General features: G+C 38.4%; 1 protein-coding gene across 1 annotated transcript in view; it reads right to left on the reverse strand.

Annotated features, from left to right (window-relative positions):
• Window positions 1–18,286, reverse strand: part of AGBL4 (AGBL carboxypeptidase 4) — a gene marked incomplete at both ends in the record, with an annotated part of 1,136,473 nt that overhangs the window by 635,965 nt on the left and 482,222 nt on the right. Inside the window, 1 exon segment of the mRNA XM_080691412.1 lies at window positions 17,452–17,546. Within this exon segment, the coding sequence (XP_080547538.1) occupies window positions 17,452–17,546 (95 nt within the window).

Below are 18,286 nucleotides of genomic sequence, written 5' to 3' on the forward strand. Positions count from 1 at the left end.
CCTACCACCACATCCAGTGGGTCTTCTCAGAGTAAACCTAATCTATTTTCAGGAAAATCTGTACCCTAAGACCCAGAGGACTCTCTTCCCTCATACTCTGTAGTTCTGCACAGAGTGGTAAGCTTTTAGAGCTATAGAGACGTAGACTAGCATCCCAGCTTCTCCACTCCAAGCTGAATGTGAATTTAGCCTTTCAGAGGCTATGTCTCTTCATATCTAAATACAGTTGTTATGCTGACATAGTTTCACTGTGTTGTGGAGATTAAATAAATGGAAACCATCTTAGATCCAAGTCATAACAAATTATAAAAAGTAGCTAAAATAGATTCTTTCTTTCTTTCTTTCTTTCTTTCTTTCTTTCTTTCTTTCTTTCTTTTCAGCAGTGGGGATAAAATCCAGGGGCATTCTATCTCCAAGCTACACAACTATCCTTATTCTTTTGTTCTTTATTTTGAAACAGAGTCTCAGTAAGTTGTAGAGGGTCCCACTACTTCACTATGTTATAGAGAGAGATAATTCATAATTATATTATATATATTTTTATGGGTCTGGGAATGGAACCCGGGGGCATCTGACCTCTGAGCTACACCCTCTTCCCTACTTTTTATTCTTTATTTTGAAACAGGGTCTCGCTAAGTTATAGAGGGCCTCTCTAAGTACCTGAGGCTGTTCGCGAACCACAATCCTCCGGCCTTAGCCTCCTGAATGCTGGAATTACAAGTGTGAGCCACCACGCCCAGCTTATAATTATATTATAAATATAAATATAGGAAATGTAGGGGCATTCTACTACTGCACAATGTCCCCAGCCCATTTTATTGTTAACTTTGAAATGGGGTCTTGCTAAGTTATTGTACACTGTCCTCCAACCTGTGATTTTCCTGTCTCAGTCTCTCAAGTGCTGGGATTACAAGTGTGGGCTATCATTCCCAGCTTAAAAAATAGAATGTCAATTAATTACTAAGGATTTATTAAAGTTTTATTTCTTCTGTCCATTGTAAGCTAGATACTAGGGGTAAAAAATAAAAACAAAACAAAACAAAAAGCCTATTTCCTGGCCTTCAGTATCTCACAATCATAAATAATATATTTAACAAATTGAGTGCTAAAGGAAACTCATGGAAGGGTCTGTAAATACATTTAAAGATCTCCCCCACAGAATCATTCTAAAGGGATTTCATGGTGCTATAAACCATGAAGGACAATCATATTTGGATTAATAAAAGAGTTTTGTTTCAAATCAGAACAACAAAAAGTAATCAAATCTAAGCATTATGACTGTGTCTAAAGGTCACATTCAACTCTCTGAGATGTCAGGATTGCCTCTTCCTCATCCTCTACAGATGAGAGGGTGTTCAGTACTTTCAGAGGCATCAAGTCCTCACCGACTGCTTCTGATCACTGAAAAGTGCAAGCTCGCATGGAACTAAATGTACATCTCATCCCCAGTACAACTCTTTGAAAGGAAAGTTTACAAGCTGGGCGTGGTGATGCAAGCTTGTAATCCCAGCATTTGGGAGGCTGAGGCAGGAGGATCACGGTTCATAGCCAGCCTCACCTACTTAGTGAGGCCCTTTGCATTCAGTAAGACCCTGTTTCAAAACATAAAAAATAATAATTAAGAAATAGGGCTGGGGTGTAGCTTGGAGGTAGAATGCCCCTGGGTTACATCCCAAGTACTGTTAAAAACAAAAAGGAAGGAAAGATTATATTTCTTTATTTTTTTAAGGGGTATACTCAGGTCTACCGAAGCCATTCATGATATAGCATGTCTGTTTATGTGTATTATTATTTGGTGTCACACCTTATTCTCATAAAGGAATGAATGGACTATATATTCTCCAAATAACCATCCCAAAGTACTATTTTACAATGACTCATTTTGTTAATTAATAGATAAGAAAGAGTTCAGGGCATAGATTTTGCAAAGGTTTAGAGTACAGACATTGTGTATTCTTGTTTGAAGAAATACCCATATCCTCAAATAAGTGTGGCTGAATTCCACAGACACAAAAAAAAACACATCTCTCCTATCTATATACATTCCAAAATCCATTTGAAGAGTTTTCCTTAGAGGAAGGATTAGGGTAGGATCTACTAGTCACAGTTGGCTGCTAATAACTTTTATATATTAGATATTAGATTTTTAGTTTAAACAATTTGTTCATGAGCCCTAAAAACTAGTAAACAGAAAAAATGAATTTTAACAAATTACTGAGAAAAATCTAAAAATATTTTAATATTAAAACCATAAATTTGGGGACTAGAAGTTTGGTTATTTATTAATATCAAAATAATTAAAGAAAGAAAAACATTGAAGAAAAGGAGAGAATCACAAGAGAAAGAGGCTGTTGGTAGAATAATAAGGAGAAAGAGGCTCTATCGGTACAAATAGCAACACTGGTCTTGCCAGGCTGCTTCCCTGGGTATTCTAAAGCTTCCCACACAGGTATATGCATGTGAAAACCTTCTGTCAAGTGTAATGGTTTATATAGGGCAGTCATTCTTTAATTTTAGCTCTTTCTCAGCTATTCTGTTTAGCTGTTTCTTTGATGCTCTGTTTGCCTTTGAAATGACTTCTTGCAGGACTCAGTACCTAACTTGTGAGGCCCAGTTTAAAAAAAAAAATGAGAATGTAGCCTTCCTGTTCACAGTTTACTAAGAATTTCCAAAAGATAATAGTAGATCATTAACCAAAGCACAGGGCCTTCTAAAGGAAGTACCTTGTGTGGCTGCTCACTATCCTTTGTATCTAAGCAGCTATTAATTGAGTGCTCCTAAATTAGCTCATTATTGCTCCTTAAGGCTTATGGGAAATTATTCTAGGCATTTTCATATCAGTTGTTGACCAGTCCTTCCCATCCTTCCTCTTTCCCTTAATATCTGCCCAGTGACTGACAGCAATGCATGTTTGTGAGCATGAAGACTATGGAGAATAAGAATGGCATTAAGGAAAAAAGGGATGGCAATACTTTAAAAACATCATGGTTACTCTGGGTACAGTGATATGTACCTGTAATCCCAATAGTTGGGAGGCCAAGGCAGAAGGGCTACAGGTTTGAGGCCAGCCTCAGCAATTTAGCAAGTCTCTATTTTAAAATATGAAAGAAATAAAAAAAAGGTCTGGGGTCACTCAGAGCTAAACTGCCCCTGGGTTCAATCCCTGGGACCAAAAGAAAAAGAAAAAGGTCATGACCAGATCATTTGGAGGAGTTAGCTAAAACAAATACAGACCCCAAAAGAACCACTCTGGTTTGAGGCAATAAGGATCACACACGCACGCGCGCGCGCGCGCGCGCACACACACACACACACACACACACAGAATGTATTCTGCTTTTATGACTTTGCACAGAGTTGTCTGGCATACTAGAATTTTGTGCTTACGAATAAGAATTGGTGTTTCCTAAAACTAACTGTTTCTCAGGAAACAGAGTTTTCTCAGGGAAACTCATCCAAAAACTGTCAAGCCAGAAAATTCTGTGTAGCTTCTGAAGTGTGTGTGTGTGTGTGTGTATGTGTGTGTGTGTGTGTGTGTGTGTCCATTTATGAATAAATAAATGCTGTTTTGCACTCAGACCTGTATGTATAATCTCTAAGAAAGATAAAACATTAAGAAAAGCAAAATAGGTAATGTCAAATATGATAGTAATCAGAGAGGTATTAAGATTCATTATTGATTCCTTCCATTGATTCCTTAAATAACTCAATCAACTGAAATTTGCTGGGCATTAGCCATGTGCAAGCACTGGATGCCAAGAGGCATAGAAAGATGAGAAATTAGGCACAAATTATTCCTTCAATATTGGAAACATTTAAGTTTCTGTCTTGTCTACTAGAGGCCTTAGGGTCAGGATCCAAAAATGCCATATTCCCCTTCAGGGACATACTCACAATTACCTAAGGATCTCCCCAAAAGCCCCATGTCCCAGAGGTTCAACCACCTCCCAGTAGGACCACTCTAGGAACCAAACCTTTAATACATAAAACTTCAGGGGAAACTGAGAAACCACAACTTAACACAAAGAAATAGCACAAAAAATTGAACACAATATTGGTATTTTACTTGAAACGATCTCATATTAAGCCCCTTGGCTTAGTTATATGACTATGACCATAACATTCATGGCTCTTATGTTCTCTTCCCAACATTAAGCCAAGAATACCTTTATTCTGCTGGTAGAAGGATCTTGGAACACATGATTTCTTGAAAATCTCATCTCTGCTGCAACCCTTTTTCTCAAGGTCCTTATATCTTCCTCATCTTCTATGAATCTAACACTCACTGAGAATATAAGAATCCCCACACTCAAAGTGATATCTCTCTTCTTGATATTCACAGTATCTTCTCATGTGGCTATTTGCACTCATTATCTTGTATTAGAACAGAGAAACATGTAGATAGAGTCTCTCATATTGTGAAAATTGTAGGGGTGTATGAGAAAGTTTTATTAATGTTTGTGTATATAAAATACTTTGAACAGAGAAAATATTCAGTAAATATGTATTAAAGTCATACAATATATAATTCATAAACACTTTTACATGCCAGTCATTGTTCTGGGTATATCAGTAAACAAGGCAAAGATCCTTATCTTTGTGAAACTCACACACTAACACTGGGAGTTAGACAGTAAACAATAAATGTAATTTTTCAAAGTAAGTTTTTGTGTGTGTGTGTGTGTGTGTCTGGGGATGGAACCCAGAAGCATTTGACCTCCAAGCTACACCCCCTGCCCTATTTTTTATTCTTTATTTTGAAACCAGGTCTCACTGAGTTGCAGAGGGCCTCACTAAGTAGCTGAGGCTGTCCTTGAACTGCGATCCTCTGGTGTCAGCCTCCCAAATGCTGGGATTACAAGCGTGCGCCACCACGCCCAGCTCTCAAAGTGAGTTTTAAAGTCTATTAGAATATGGTATGAACTATAAACAACAAAACTTAAAGCAGGGTAAGAGGAATCAGGAGTGGTGGAGTAGGTGTGATTTGAAGCTTTCAATAGAGTAATCTGGGTAGATGCCATTGAGAAGGAATCTGAGTAAAGTCAACAGAGGTGAGGGAGTTGGTCATGTGGATAGCTGAGCTGGGGGATTTCCAGGAAAAGGAGCAGCTTGTGTAAGTGTAATGGCCCTAAGACAGGAGTATGCAGGGCATGCTGGGGAATCGTAGAGGCTAGTGCAGTTGGAGTGCTGCGAGCAAGGGGGGAAGAGATGAGCTGAGTGGAAGGCTGCAATGATGCCTATTGACTGTTCGAAGGGTCATTCCAATGGCTGTGCAGAAAACAGACTACAGGGGTGCCAGAGTAAAAGAAGGCACCCAGTCAGCAGTTCATTCCCATAATTCAGGAGAGAGGCAGTGATGAGTCAATTCAGTTCAACAGCATTCACAGGCCACCTAGTGTTTCTGGCTTGCTGAGAAGACAAGCCTGCCTCCATTTTGAGAAGCTTGCTGTCAACAATCTGTTTCTAACCTAATTTCCAGCCTCATGACCTACCTTAAGACCCAAGTTCTGTTTATTTTTTCTATTCCCCACACACAACGTTACATCTAGCCCAAATTGCTCTTATTCCCGAAACTCACCTTGCATTCTCATGCCTTTACAATACCCTGTGCCTTGCCCGACATCCCTTCCTCCAGCTTGCCAAGGTCAAAATTTCTACTTTTTCTTTAAGACCCAACTCAAATGGCACCTTTTTAGTGAAGTGTTCCATAACACCTGTGCAGAATTGGTCACTCTTCACTTCACTGGCAGCCTGTGTGTACCACTAATCAGGTATATTATAAATAGAATCTAAGACTCTAAACTATAGGTACTATAACTTACTCAATGCCTACATTTTGCAGAGATGGGAATTATTTTTAAAAGGGAGTGAGCAAGGAAAGAGCTAATACAGCCACTTTATTTATTTTTATTGTTCTGACATAATGGAAATCAAACCCAGGCAAGTAAGTGTGCCAGGCAAGTGCTACACCACTGAGCTGTAGACCCCAGTGCAGTATAGCTACTTGTGAAAGTGCCAACCTGGTCTACAAAAACCATTTGCACATAGCGCTTCGGAAAGAGACAAAGGGGATCAAGAAGAATAAGAACTGCTCAGGTTCCATGCCTATTTCTCAGGAAACACACAGTTCCAGAAATAAATGTAAAACCAGGGTGGATGGCATGGTCAGCGGGAACCAGTCATCTATAAAATTCCCCGATCAGGACAAGCAACTAGATTCCTTAGTCTAAAAGAAGACTTGTCGGTGTCTGGGTGCTGACCTTTCAAGATTGCTTGAGTTGCAGCAGAGATACAGATGTGCTGAGCTGGACAGGAGGTACCAGGTGTGCTGCAGGGAGTGACTCAGCACTGGCTGGTGCTGGCTTTCACAGCATTAGGCCTGGGAGAACATGGCTGAAGGAGAGGCTGAGAGGCACTGGGAAACTAGCCAGACCTGCTGACGGTGAAGGAGAAGTGTAAACCCAGAGCAGGTGGGTACCGAATGGGGAAGTCTGTTGCTGGACTGGGTGACCCACTCCTCCTTATATGGCTTAATCTTCATGCTACACCAAAAACTAAGCGTATCATCTTTTACATACATTAAAGTTGAGGGATAGGGCCATGAAGCAACTTTTCCAGAGCCATACTGATGACAGGTAGCATCTTTACTCACAGCTGGGTATATATTTCTTCAGGTCTTCTTCAGTCCGGGACTGAAGCTCCCCATGCAGCACCTCTATCAAGGCTGTGGCCAGCAAGAGCTCACTTTCAGACATGTTTCTGTCCACCTTGCTCCATGTCTTTGGGAGGCTCATTCTTCCTTTCTGAGCCTCATTTTTATCCTCTAAATTATTTTTGAGAGTTAGGACTAGGTGAGTCTTAAGTTTTCTTCACATTCTGAAATTCTATGATATTTAGTAAGGATTGAAAAGATGCTGCTTTCTGCTTCTTCTTCTCTCCTCTCCCGTTCCCCCCACACACCCACGTGCCATCTTAAGAAGCAGCATATAAAGAATCTTTTTAGACTTCCCAGTTTGGAAAGTGAAGTTTGACAAAGGGTAGAGCCTCCAGGGACTTTATCACTGTTGATTCACTCAGAACTACACATCGTCCCCCACATTTAATGTCTCATCTTCTTTGTTTTTGTCAGAAAAGTCTACCCTCCACTCAGCAAAAGAGAGCTGCTTTTATCTTCTACAATGTACTCTTTTTAAACTTTATCTTGGGGTTTCAGCTGAGCTAAAGAAATCTATTCAGCATGTAATTGGAGTAAATATAATGGAAATATTGAAATAAAAATAATATTCTCTGTAATATATTCATTTTAATTGTTTCTTTTCTTCTCACCAGAGTGAGTGGGAGATAATCCCTTCCATTTTCAGTTACCTCTTCTTTATATGACTAGAGTTTTATAATGTGCTATTTGATGAGCTTAGTTTTTTGCTTTGTTTTTTTTTAACTCCCTAATAGTAAGTAATGTCTGGATTCAAGTTAAATAATTTTATTGTTTCTAATATGGTTGATCTTAAACCAAAGAGCAAAGATATTCTGTTTATGATTCAAGTATCTTTATTCAGTATTTTATTATCAAACCTGAGATTTCTGGAGTAATTTGAATTATAAATTATTATTTAGCTGGCAATAAAGATAAATTTTCATAGACAGGAATTAAATTCTAAGAAACAACACGGGGCTTTGGAGGGAGAAGTCAGAGAAATTATTTCCCTGGATCCCTTCCTGTAAAGTCACCTAAAGCTGCTATATCTCTTGATAGAAGGTCACTCTTTCTCTCAAAGTAGCCTGCTCTGCAGGATGTTTTTTCTCTAGGTGCCAGTAACTCCTCCCTGCACTAACAGTGGTGACACTCTGATGCTACTAGTCCTAGGTTCCTGCGCTTGTTGTTCTACATAGCCTGTGCCTTAGCACAATGGCCCTTCATGAGTAACCTTCCTCAAATTATCCTTATTTTGGTGTGTCATCTGTTTCTTTTGGAGCCCTGAGTGAGACACATTCCTGTGCCTACAAGAATCTACATGCTGCCATTCATGTCTTCAGGCTCTTCTACATTCAAGAGGTGATGGAACTTTGAAGGTGGCTCCATCTCCCCAGATGCGGCAGATGTGAAATGGAGCTGGCTGGGGAACTATTTTTCAGTATCCTCTGGTCCTCTCCCATTGAAATCTTCTTACTAAGAGGGTCCAGTTTTCTAAGGCCTGGATCATGGGTCCTGATAGAGAGCCTAGGCCCAGAGAGTTAGGAATATACTCTAGAGCTTTTTTATTAATGCATTTATCTTGAGGTATTGGGGATGGAACCAAGGGGCATTCAACCTCTAAGCTACAACCCAGCCCTATTTATTCTTTATTTTGAAACAGGGTCTCACTAAGTTGTGGAGAGCCTTGCTAAGTACCCGAGGCTGCCCGAGAACCCCAAACCTCCTGTCACAGCCTCCCAGGTACTGGGCTTACAAGCGTGTGCCACCACACCCAGCTTACTCTGAGTCAGTTACTTTGAGTCAGTTTTGTCCGTAAAGTTTTCCTCTGTGTCTTCTTTCAAAGTTTAATTTATAAGAAATATATTTGAAATTTTGACTGGTGCATTGTAATCATACATCATAATGAAGTTCAGAATGATAAAAATATACATCTCACAGTACTTGATAAGACCGCTGCCCCAGCCCCGACTCCACTCTTTTCTTTTCCCAATACATGATGTTGAGATTGGCACTTATAATTTTGTATTTGTTTATAATGTCAAAGGCAGTGTTTCCTTTATCAAGCCCCCGTCCCCGCATCTCCCTCCCTTCCCTAGGCCCCTGTATCACTTCATTTATACAGCATGAATACATGATATTTATAGCCACCAATGGTTTTTAGAATCAGCTTCCAAACTCCTAAAGCTTTTATAATCAGTGCCTACAAGCAGGTGGCTCCAGCACTCCAACGGGGCAGGCAATATCCATATATCTACTCTATCGATAGAAATTTGGCTTTTGGTCACGACCTGTATTTCCAAGTGTCTCTCATTCTCTCACTGCCCCTCTCTCTAATGATCTCAGTAATAACCTGGATGGTCAGGAGAGGATGTATTCCATCCATTTTACTAAGATGAGGAAATTGAGTACTGGAAAAGGAATGTGATTCCTTCCAAGCCATAAGTAATTTTTCCAACATGACTGAAAACATTGTTTTATATTAATAAAGATTACTTTGATTTCCACAAATACAAAAATAATTTTAGAATGTCTAAAAATATAATAATTCTATGAGAAAATAAAGTCTACTGTAATCCTACTATTACAGTGCTCCATCTCATGGGTCGACTATGGACTTGCACCTCAGCATAAGCAAGTGTTTATTTTAAAACTGACATTTAAAATGTTTTTCTTTCTCTTCCTCTTAACAATTACTGATTATGCTAACAAACAACAGTAAGTATGAAGCCTGGTGCCACTGTGTCTGAAGAATCGATCCCCAGGAGACCATTTGGGTATGAATTATGCCTTTTGATGAACACACCTGGGGTGTAGTCCTTGGAGTTCTAAACCTTTGAAAAGTCTTTTTCTTCTGAACATTGAAAAAATTAGTTACTTTTTGAACCCTTGTTCGCTGGTTTTCCTATCTGTTGGCAAATCAATAAAACTTATTTTTCTTTCTTCCCAAAGATTTGTCTGAAACTGTTTGATCTGGCTTCTTGGATAAGTACTGAGATTTGAGTCACACTATCAAAATCTCAAGCCACAGTTAACAGTATTATAGTGTGTGTATTTAATATATATGTAGGGTTTCCTACAATTATAATAATCATCCATAGTCTCCTATTTTTTTACTTTAAAAAATCAGCATTGTCCCATGTTCTTTAAAATGCCTGGAAACTATTTTTAATGGCTACATAATATTACATCTTGATCCACCATGATTTACTTCAGCATTGCACTAGTTCTGTGTATTTAGGTTGGTTTAAATTTCTTTCACCATCAATTACCTACAATTAATACATTTGTATACCAAGATTTCTCTATGACATGAAATTTTGTGTGTGTGTTTCTTTGAGTAGGGGTGCTGGGGATTGAACCCAGGAACATTCTACCTCTGAGATTATAGCTATCCCCTAAGCCCCATTTGTTTTTTAATTTGGAAAAAGGGCCTCCCTAAATTGATAGCAGTCCACTGAGTTGCTGAGGCTAGCCTTGAACCTGAAATCCTCTTGCCTCAGCCTCCCAAATACTAGAATTACAAGTGTGAGCAACTGCACTAGCAGACATAGAACTTTTTTGATCATTTAACTCTCAGAACAGTATTATCAGGACTAAGATTCAGATATTTATGTAAATATGTGTGCATTTATTTTTATACTTTTATTGCTGCATTATAGTTTCATATCATAATGGGGTTCACAGTGAGACTCAGATATTTAAATTCCTACTTCTGATCTTTTTCTACTACATTTTCCAATTCTTATAATACTAAACTACATGGCCATTAGAATATAATACCATTGTAAATTTCATATAAATGTTCATATATTCCAAGTAATCCATAACCTGTGCTGGAAATTTTTAAGCTTAACCTAAACAAAAATATACAGTATAACTTTATATGAAAAATTCTAAGGGTAATTGGTAGTAATTGAACAGAGTCCCTCTAAAATTAACAATTTCCAGCTGGGCGTGGTGGTACACACTTGTAATCCTGTGCTTGGGAGGGTGAGACAGGAGGATCGCACAGGCTCGAAGCCAGCCTCAGCTACTTAGTGAGGCTCTCAGCAACTTAGTGAGACCCATTCACAAATGAAGTATAAAATAGGTCTGGGAGCATAGCCCGGAGGTAGAAAAGCCCCTGGGTTCCACCCCCCAGTAGCACAAAAAATAAAATAAAGTAAAATTAACAATTTCCTGTTAAATTATTTTTCTGCATCTCATATTTCCTAGGCTGAGTGGAAAGACTGTGGGCTTCCCCAAACCCTCAGATGCCAAGGAGACTAAGACCTGCCTGAGTCTTGCTAGGTTGATGAGAGTCTCACTACTTGCTGAGATTGTCCTCGAACCTTCAATCCTCCTGTCTCAGCCTTCCAAGTACTGGGATTACAAGCATGTGCCACATGCCTGGCTCAGGTGATGTTAATTCTACATGTATTTAAAACTCTGCATGATGTTATCGGGTACCTAAATCTGCAAATGTATATTTTCTTTTGTCCATTTTAAGCTGTGTGTGTGTGTGTGTGTGTGTGTGTGTGTGTGTGTGACTAAGGATTGAACTCAGAGGCATTATACCTTTGAGCTACACTCCCAGTCCTTTATTACTTTTTATTTTGAAAGAGGTTCTCACTAAATTGCTGAGGCTGGCTTTGAACCTGCAACCCTCCTGTCTCAGTCTCCCAAGTACTGGGATTACAGGTGTGGGCCATTATGCCTGGCTCACAGCTTTTCTTTCATAAATGTTTCCTTTGTCCTGGAGTTCCCTGAAGATGGAAATTTGAAACAAGAAGCTTCCTTCTATATTCCTTCAAGTCTGGCTTTGAATCATACTCATTTCTGCCAATTTGACTCCAAATGCCTGTGGAGCGAAAGTATAGTCAAGCCTTGCCTCTGGCCCTGTGAGGTAACAAATTCACCTGGCAACAGTAACATATCATTAAAATAAAACTGATTAGTTTTAGTGATCTATGCCAACTTGTTTTTTCTGGTCTTTGGTTTTATTTTCTCAATGTTAACAAAGGATCTTCCCCTAATCTCTCTAATTTGCCTCCCTGAGTTTTAATTCTGCCTTCTCATTCAGAAGTAGTTGGGTAATTTGTTTGGGTTTTCCCAGGAAATTCCCAATTTAAAACTATAACCTTAACTCCTACATTCAGGAAATTCCACACAATTCTGGGCAAAGCAGGATGGTCGATGGATTACCTTACAAATTAGAAGTGGACAATGGGAGGAGGTGACCTTTGACTCGTTGTAGGACTCTTTTCTGAGCCTTAGCACGCTCACCTGTAAAACAGAGGTGATCGTCTCTATCTTTCCTGCCTCCTAGAGCCATTACGAGTACATCTTGATTCAAAATCACTTTCAACAGTAAAACATTAAGCAGATTGTTTTATATTGTTTGGGGAATTTAGAAGACCTAGGTATAAATCTAATTCTTGCACAGAGTTCCTAGAAAAACCCTTCTTTGGCCCTTAGCTTCTCTGTGCACAATATGAGAGCCTTTGGCAAGGTGACCAGTAAAGCTCCTTCCTTTTGGGGTGCAGGTGATAACAGCACCACAAGCCCTACTGTGTCTCTTCGTTCAGGTCCTGGCCTCTGTGACATAAGAGTAAAAGATAATTCAAACCGCACCAAAGCACAATGCCTGGGTTATTTGAAGTTAACTAATATCACAGGGCCAAACTGAGATTCAGGTATGAATCTGGGTCCGACTGCTTAACTTCAAAGACAGTGCTTCTTCCCTGCACTAAGCTGCCACACTCTACCCCCGCTTCTTGAAGCAAAGCAAAGGGAGAAGCCTGTAGCAATGCTGAGGGAGGTGGTGGGCCTACGAATCAGCCACTGTGGGCCCCAGGCTCTGTTTTGTACTTACTTTCTGTATGATTTTAAGTCATATATCTTCTGGTTTCCATTTCCTCATCTGAAAGACTATAGATAAAATCTCTAATTTATAGAGAGAAGAGAGAGAGTAGTGTAATTTTTTTAAATGGATTCAGATAACTGATAAGGGAAGCAGACCAAAGTATGTCTGTCTGGGTGGAAACGGGAGACGATGGCCTGCACCCCCACCCCGAGTTTCTTCTTTACCCCATGCAAGAACTCTCCTGGCAGCCCAAGGTGAAATGCATCCCAGTGGACTAGTGAGCTGTGCTCTGTATGGGGAAATGGTGGTGTACACAGGTCAAGTGGTTTTCTTCTGTCTATTCCATAAAGTTGTAGGAGATCACGAGATGAAATGCAGGCTCAAATCCACATTTATCTTGCCCCACTACCCAATTTCTAGATTCATATGGCTTTTTCCTCAGCTCATGTCATCCATTCTATACAATTTTATTTACTTTTTTCTTTTGTAACATCTGTGGCTTTAAACAACCCCCCCCTTCGTGTTTTCCCCATCCCATCATTCAATCTCTGGAAATCCCTAGAACCTTCTAGGTTTTTTGACATTTTAAAAAATATTAATTTTGGGGTCATTTATGTGAGGAGAGGCATTTAACATTTTGTTTGAGGTAATTATAGACTTTCATGAATCACCCAAACAGTACAGAGAGGTTTTGTACATCCTTATCCAATTCTCCTAACATTTCCCCCAAAGGCTACATCTTTCATGAGTATAATCCTGCAATAAAACCTAAAAATATACATTTTTACAATGTGTGGGTCTAGTTCTATCCATTTCTGCCACATGTAACCACTACTCCAATCACTGTTTTCTTATGATTTCATGTTTTAATCAAATTGGACTTTGTTCATCAAAGATGTGATGCTCTCATTTATTTGGCCATCAAACACATTCTTTTACAGCATACAAATCCTCATCTACTATTCATCCTTCATTTCTCAGTATAAATAATACAACCTATGAAAGGTCTCATTCTTGGAATAGATTAAGGCTTACCATAGTCTGTGCTGAGTAGTTTCAACAGTCTACTAAATTCTCCATAATAACAGTCATTAGACTTTACTAAAGTTACATATTTAATATTTAGTCGATTAGACTGTAAGTTTTGAGACCAGTAAACAAATCTCTATTGTCACTATTATGTTTCCATGCCTTGCATGGTTCCTGGTTCATTGTAACTACTCAGAAAGTAATTGTTGACAAACCCAAGGGAGGGAGGAAGGGCAGAGGTAGAGAAGTAATAATGTCCAATGTCCACAGAATAGGTGTTGGGTGAGTTAAGGAAAAAGAAGAGAATCAGGCAATTTGTTTAATACGACACCTGAGACTTTATAAATTACTTATACATCCTTTTCACATTGCTTTCTTATGAAAACTCAATGATAAAGTACTATTATGTACTTTTAAAATATAAAAACAGGCTCCTAAAAGAAGTAGAATGGTTTAACATATTACTCTTCTACTTAGAATCCCTTCCTTAGTTGTTCAACACCATTCCTTGATATCCCAATGAAGTAGCTTTGGCTCTAGAGACCATCTCCTTTATGCCACATGATCTAACAGTACCATTTTATTTCTCATCTTTAATCCCACAGCATGCTTCACCTACCTCCCTAATTATTCTTTATTATGTTTTCTTATACTGTATCTACTTATGTTTGTGTTTCATTTCTACTTCATTTTCCCCTGGTAGTAGGGATTGAATCCAGAGGTGTTCTACCTCTAAGCTACACCCTTATTTTCCTAAATTGCTGAGGCTAGTCTCAAACCTGTGACCCACCTATCTCAGCCTCCCAAATACTGGAAGTAGAGGCATGTATCACCATGCCTGGATCATTTTGACTTCTTAAAACACAAAATCTTTAAAGATGGACTCCACTGAAGATTCATGTTTATTATCCCAGAATCTAACTTCCCCATCACAGTATCCCCAGATACTGTGACTTTATCTCCTCATGGCAAACCAGCCACGACTGGCCATGTATTTGCTTGCTTGGGTTTTCAGTTGGCCCTTTGCTCATTTTCTTCCTACAATGGATTACAAGTCTTGTGCTAAAACCTGAAGGACTTGAGATCAGTTATAGCTCCAAGTTAGAGATATGAAAAGGAATATTTTACCCTGAAAGATAAATACTGTTTTAGATAAAATCCAAGCAATTAAGATTTTCAATGTTTATCCTGAAAAAAGTGTTTTCCGTGACCTTTGTGCGGGAGGTGAAGTCCTGGACAAGAAAAGTATCAGGAATTTCTCCTGCTACAATGGTTGTTTGGGTACAGGGAAAACTGTATTAGGACTAAATTTGGAAAGATCTTCTAATACTGAGATCTAGAAGGCAGTTGTCTTTAATTAGGCTTTAATTAGGCCATTGTCTAGAATCCTACATTGTGATGGCTTTATTGAAGCCACTAAAACCTAATATTTTGAAACTCAGTGGGTCTTTAACACTTCTTTCTTTGTCTGACCCTGGAATATTTAGGACAAGAACCACTGAGAGGATAGGTTCTCGTATAGGTAATTGACACAGCAAATGGAAGAAAGTCCTAAGTAGAGAACACCAAGGGGGCAGAAAGGATGCTCAAAGCAAAACAGTGGCAAGAAGAATAACAATTATGACCTGAAGAAATCAGTTAATAAAAATTCTAAAATAAAAATTCCTTTATATGGCATATTCATCCTATATTACAATAAGTAGCATAGTAATCACTCTTTAAGGTGTTCAATAAAGTCCACATCTGGCTTGAGGTAAAGAGCATATATGAAACAGCATGAGTAACTTTGTATCCAATGTCTAGAGATGGTAAAGTAAAAATGAGGAGGCATTACATACACAAACAACTTAGTTTTCTATGGTACCTATACCCACCTGGCTTGATAAAGTACAACAAACTCATACTGAAACTTAGGTCTCTTTGAGACCAGTAGAGAAAAGCTCAATGACTAGATAATGACTGTTGCTAAGAGCCTGCCAGCAGCAGCTATGAGAACTAACCTCATTTTAAGGTACTATAATGCAAATGCAAGGGCTCATTAATAATTCAAAATCTTGTCAAGGACCCAGAAAGAGTAGACTTAACTGATAATCTATAAGGAAATAGAGAGAGAGAGAGAGAGAGAGAGAGAGAGAGAGAGAGAGAGAGAGAGAAAGAGAGAGAGGAGAGAGAGAGAGAGAGGAGAGAAAGAAAGAGAGAGAGAGAAGAGAAAGAGAGAGAAAGAGAGAGAGAGAGAAGAGAAAGAGAGAGAAAGAGAGAGAGAGAAAGAGAGAGAGAGAGAGAGAGAGAGAGAGAGAGAGAGAGAGAGAGAGAGAGAGAGAGAGAGAATGTGACGGGGGTTGAAGTTTTTAAAAGCACAAAATACACTTAAAAAAGAAAGAGAAAAAAGACTTCAGATTTAACACATGGGGAAAGGAAGTGGTAATTATCATGGCTGTATAAGATCCCAACACAGAACCTGAAAAAAATGTACAATATTATTTTGAAGGTTCTCATAACCAGATCAACAGTGATGTCCTTTTACCTGTTTGAAGTACTTATTTATGCATATGTCTATTAGAGGTATGGAGTCTATTAGTATCTACTTGGGTTGGATTCAGAGACTGAAATCAAAGACCAGTTCCTTGCCCATAACTCACTGTCAGGAGATCTGGGGAAGCTGCAGCAGTTAGCTCATTTGATGCACCAGAGCAAAAAAAAAAAAAAAAAATGCTCAGGGAGATATTTTTACCTTTTAATAAACAGTTTTTATTATCATCATCAAATGCCTACACTTTTATAAACCTGAGCTTCTTAGCCTAGCATTTATAGAAAATTACTAAGTATCATTTGTAGATAAAAGCACAATTCAGTATTTATGAATTGCTAGTTTTCTATAAATATAGACATTTGGAGACTATCTTTTCACTAGTCATTAAAACTTGAACAGGATCAAAGCTAGAAAAACATTAACAATTCCTTGCATCTGTATAGTGTTTTACATGATACTGTTAAGAACAGATGACACTTATTGAGCACTTAGCAAGTACCAGGCACTTTACATGTAAATTCTCATAACAAATTCAGCTCAGGTCAACAAGCATTCGTGTAACACCTACTGTGTGATAAATGAATAATACTTGTTTTCCATCATTTAAAAACTCTTATTTTCCTGTCCTTAATAAATGTTTGTTGAATGAATAAATGGATGGATGGATGGGTGGATGGATGGATGGATGGATGGTTTGTTGGTTGGAAAAACAGTGTTAGGTAATAAAAAACAACACAGGTTTCTCTCCTTACTATTCATGGTCATTTAACTTTTTTTCTAATCTGACAAAAGATAAGGTCTCAGTAAGTGGTGTAGTTATCATCATCATCATCATCATCATCATCATCATCATCACAACTGTTGTCATGGTCAAGCAATCCCAGCCAACTCATCTCATGGTAATGATGGGACTAATAGAACTTTAACATCTATCAGAAGCATAACATCTATACAGAAGCATGACTGACAAAAACCAAGCAAAGCAAGAGCCAACTAGTAATTTATTGTTCTGATTATCCTCCTAGGTTACTATATATCATTTATGCTTAGACTAGAAAAATGAGCTTTAATTATTCTTCCAAAGATAACACAATAAGAAAAGCCAAACACAGTAGGAAATTTAATAAATATCAGGCTACAACTTCCCTGTTAAAAGAATATCTCTCATTCCTATCATGGGACCACATTCCCAACATTCTCAAAGAATAGTATCTAGAGCCCAGAAAATGGCTATGCAGAACTTATTTATATTTGTCAGTGACAGTGAGGCTGAGCCCCATCTATACATAAGATAAACGTGGGGCCTGAGTTAAAATTTCTAACCAGAAAGAAATTCCATTCAGGTTCACTTACCATTTTGGTCTGCTGGTAGATTTCACCATAGGTGCCATTCCATCTCTATAAAGACTCTTGGTTTTACTGAAGTTAACAATGTTGAAAATGACTCTCTGAAAAAGAAAGATAAGTCCATCAGAAGGTAACACTGTACAACATGCTACTTCCTGATAATTAAGACAGAAAAATAATAGGCAAAGTTAAATAATGCCATAGAGATTAGTGGTCAACAGTACAGTGAGGATAAATAGTGCTCATAGGATCAGAATGTGCTTGTGCCAGCTAAGCATGCCAGTTTACAGATCATATTCTTTAAGTATGAATTAGCACAATTTACTTCCAATCAATTAGCTTCAGAACCCAGGAACATAAAAGCCTGAATTTTAATACCACCTCTATCACTTTAGAGTTGTATGCATGTTAAGCTACATCTCTGTGTGTCAGTGACCTTATATCAAATATGGAAATCATAGCAACAGCTACTTCATGGGGTTCTGATTGGAAAAAAACAACTTATAAACAGTTTGCAATCTCATTTGCTAGTAGAGAATACTATAAAAGTTTTAGCTATTACTAATTGTGTTCTCTTGTCTAGGCTTACCTAGAATTTACATAAAAATGAATATTGTCATTAGCGTAAGAGTAGTACTTTTTAAGTTCAACAAAACTAAAGATAGCAACTGACTACAAAATTATAATTAAAAAATTCTCTGACTACTTGAAATCCCCTTGACTACACTTAGAGATATATGGCCTCTTTGTACCTGCTTTGTTATCCTTTGCTATGGGTCAAGGATATGAGGCTCAACCCAAATCTCAGTGTGAATATATAGAGTTGTTGTAGGTGGTTGGG

Source organism: Muscardinus avellanarius (genome assembly GCF_963383645.1).
Source record: "Muscardinus avellanarius genome assembly, chromosome: 3".
Classification (NCBI taxonomy): domain Eukaryota; kingdom Metazoa; phylum Chordata; class Mammalia; order Rodentia; family Gliridae; genus Muscardinus; species Muscardinus avellanarius.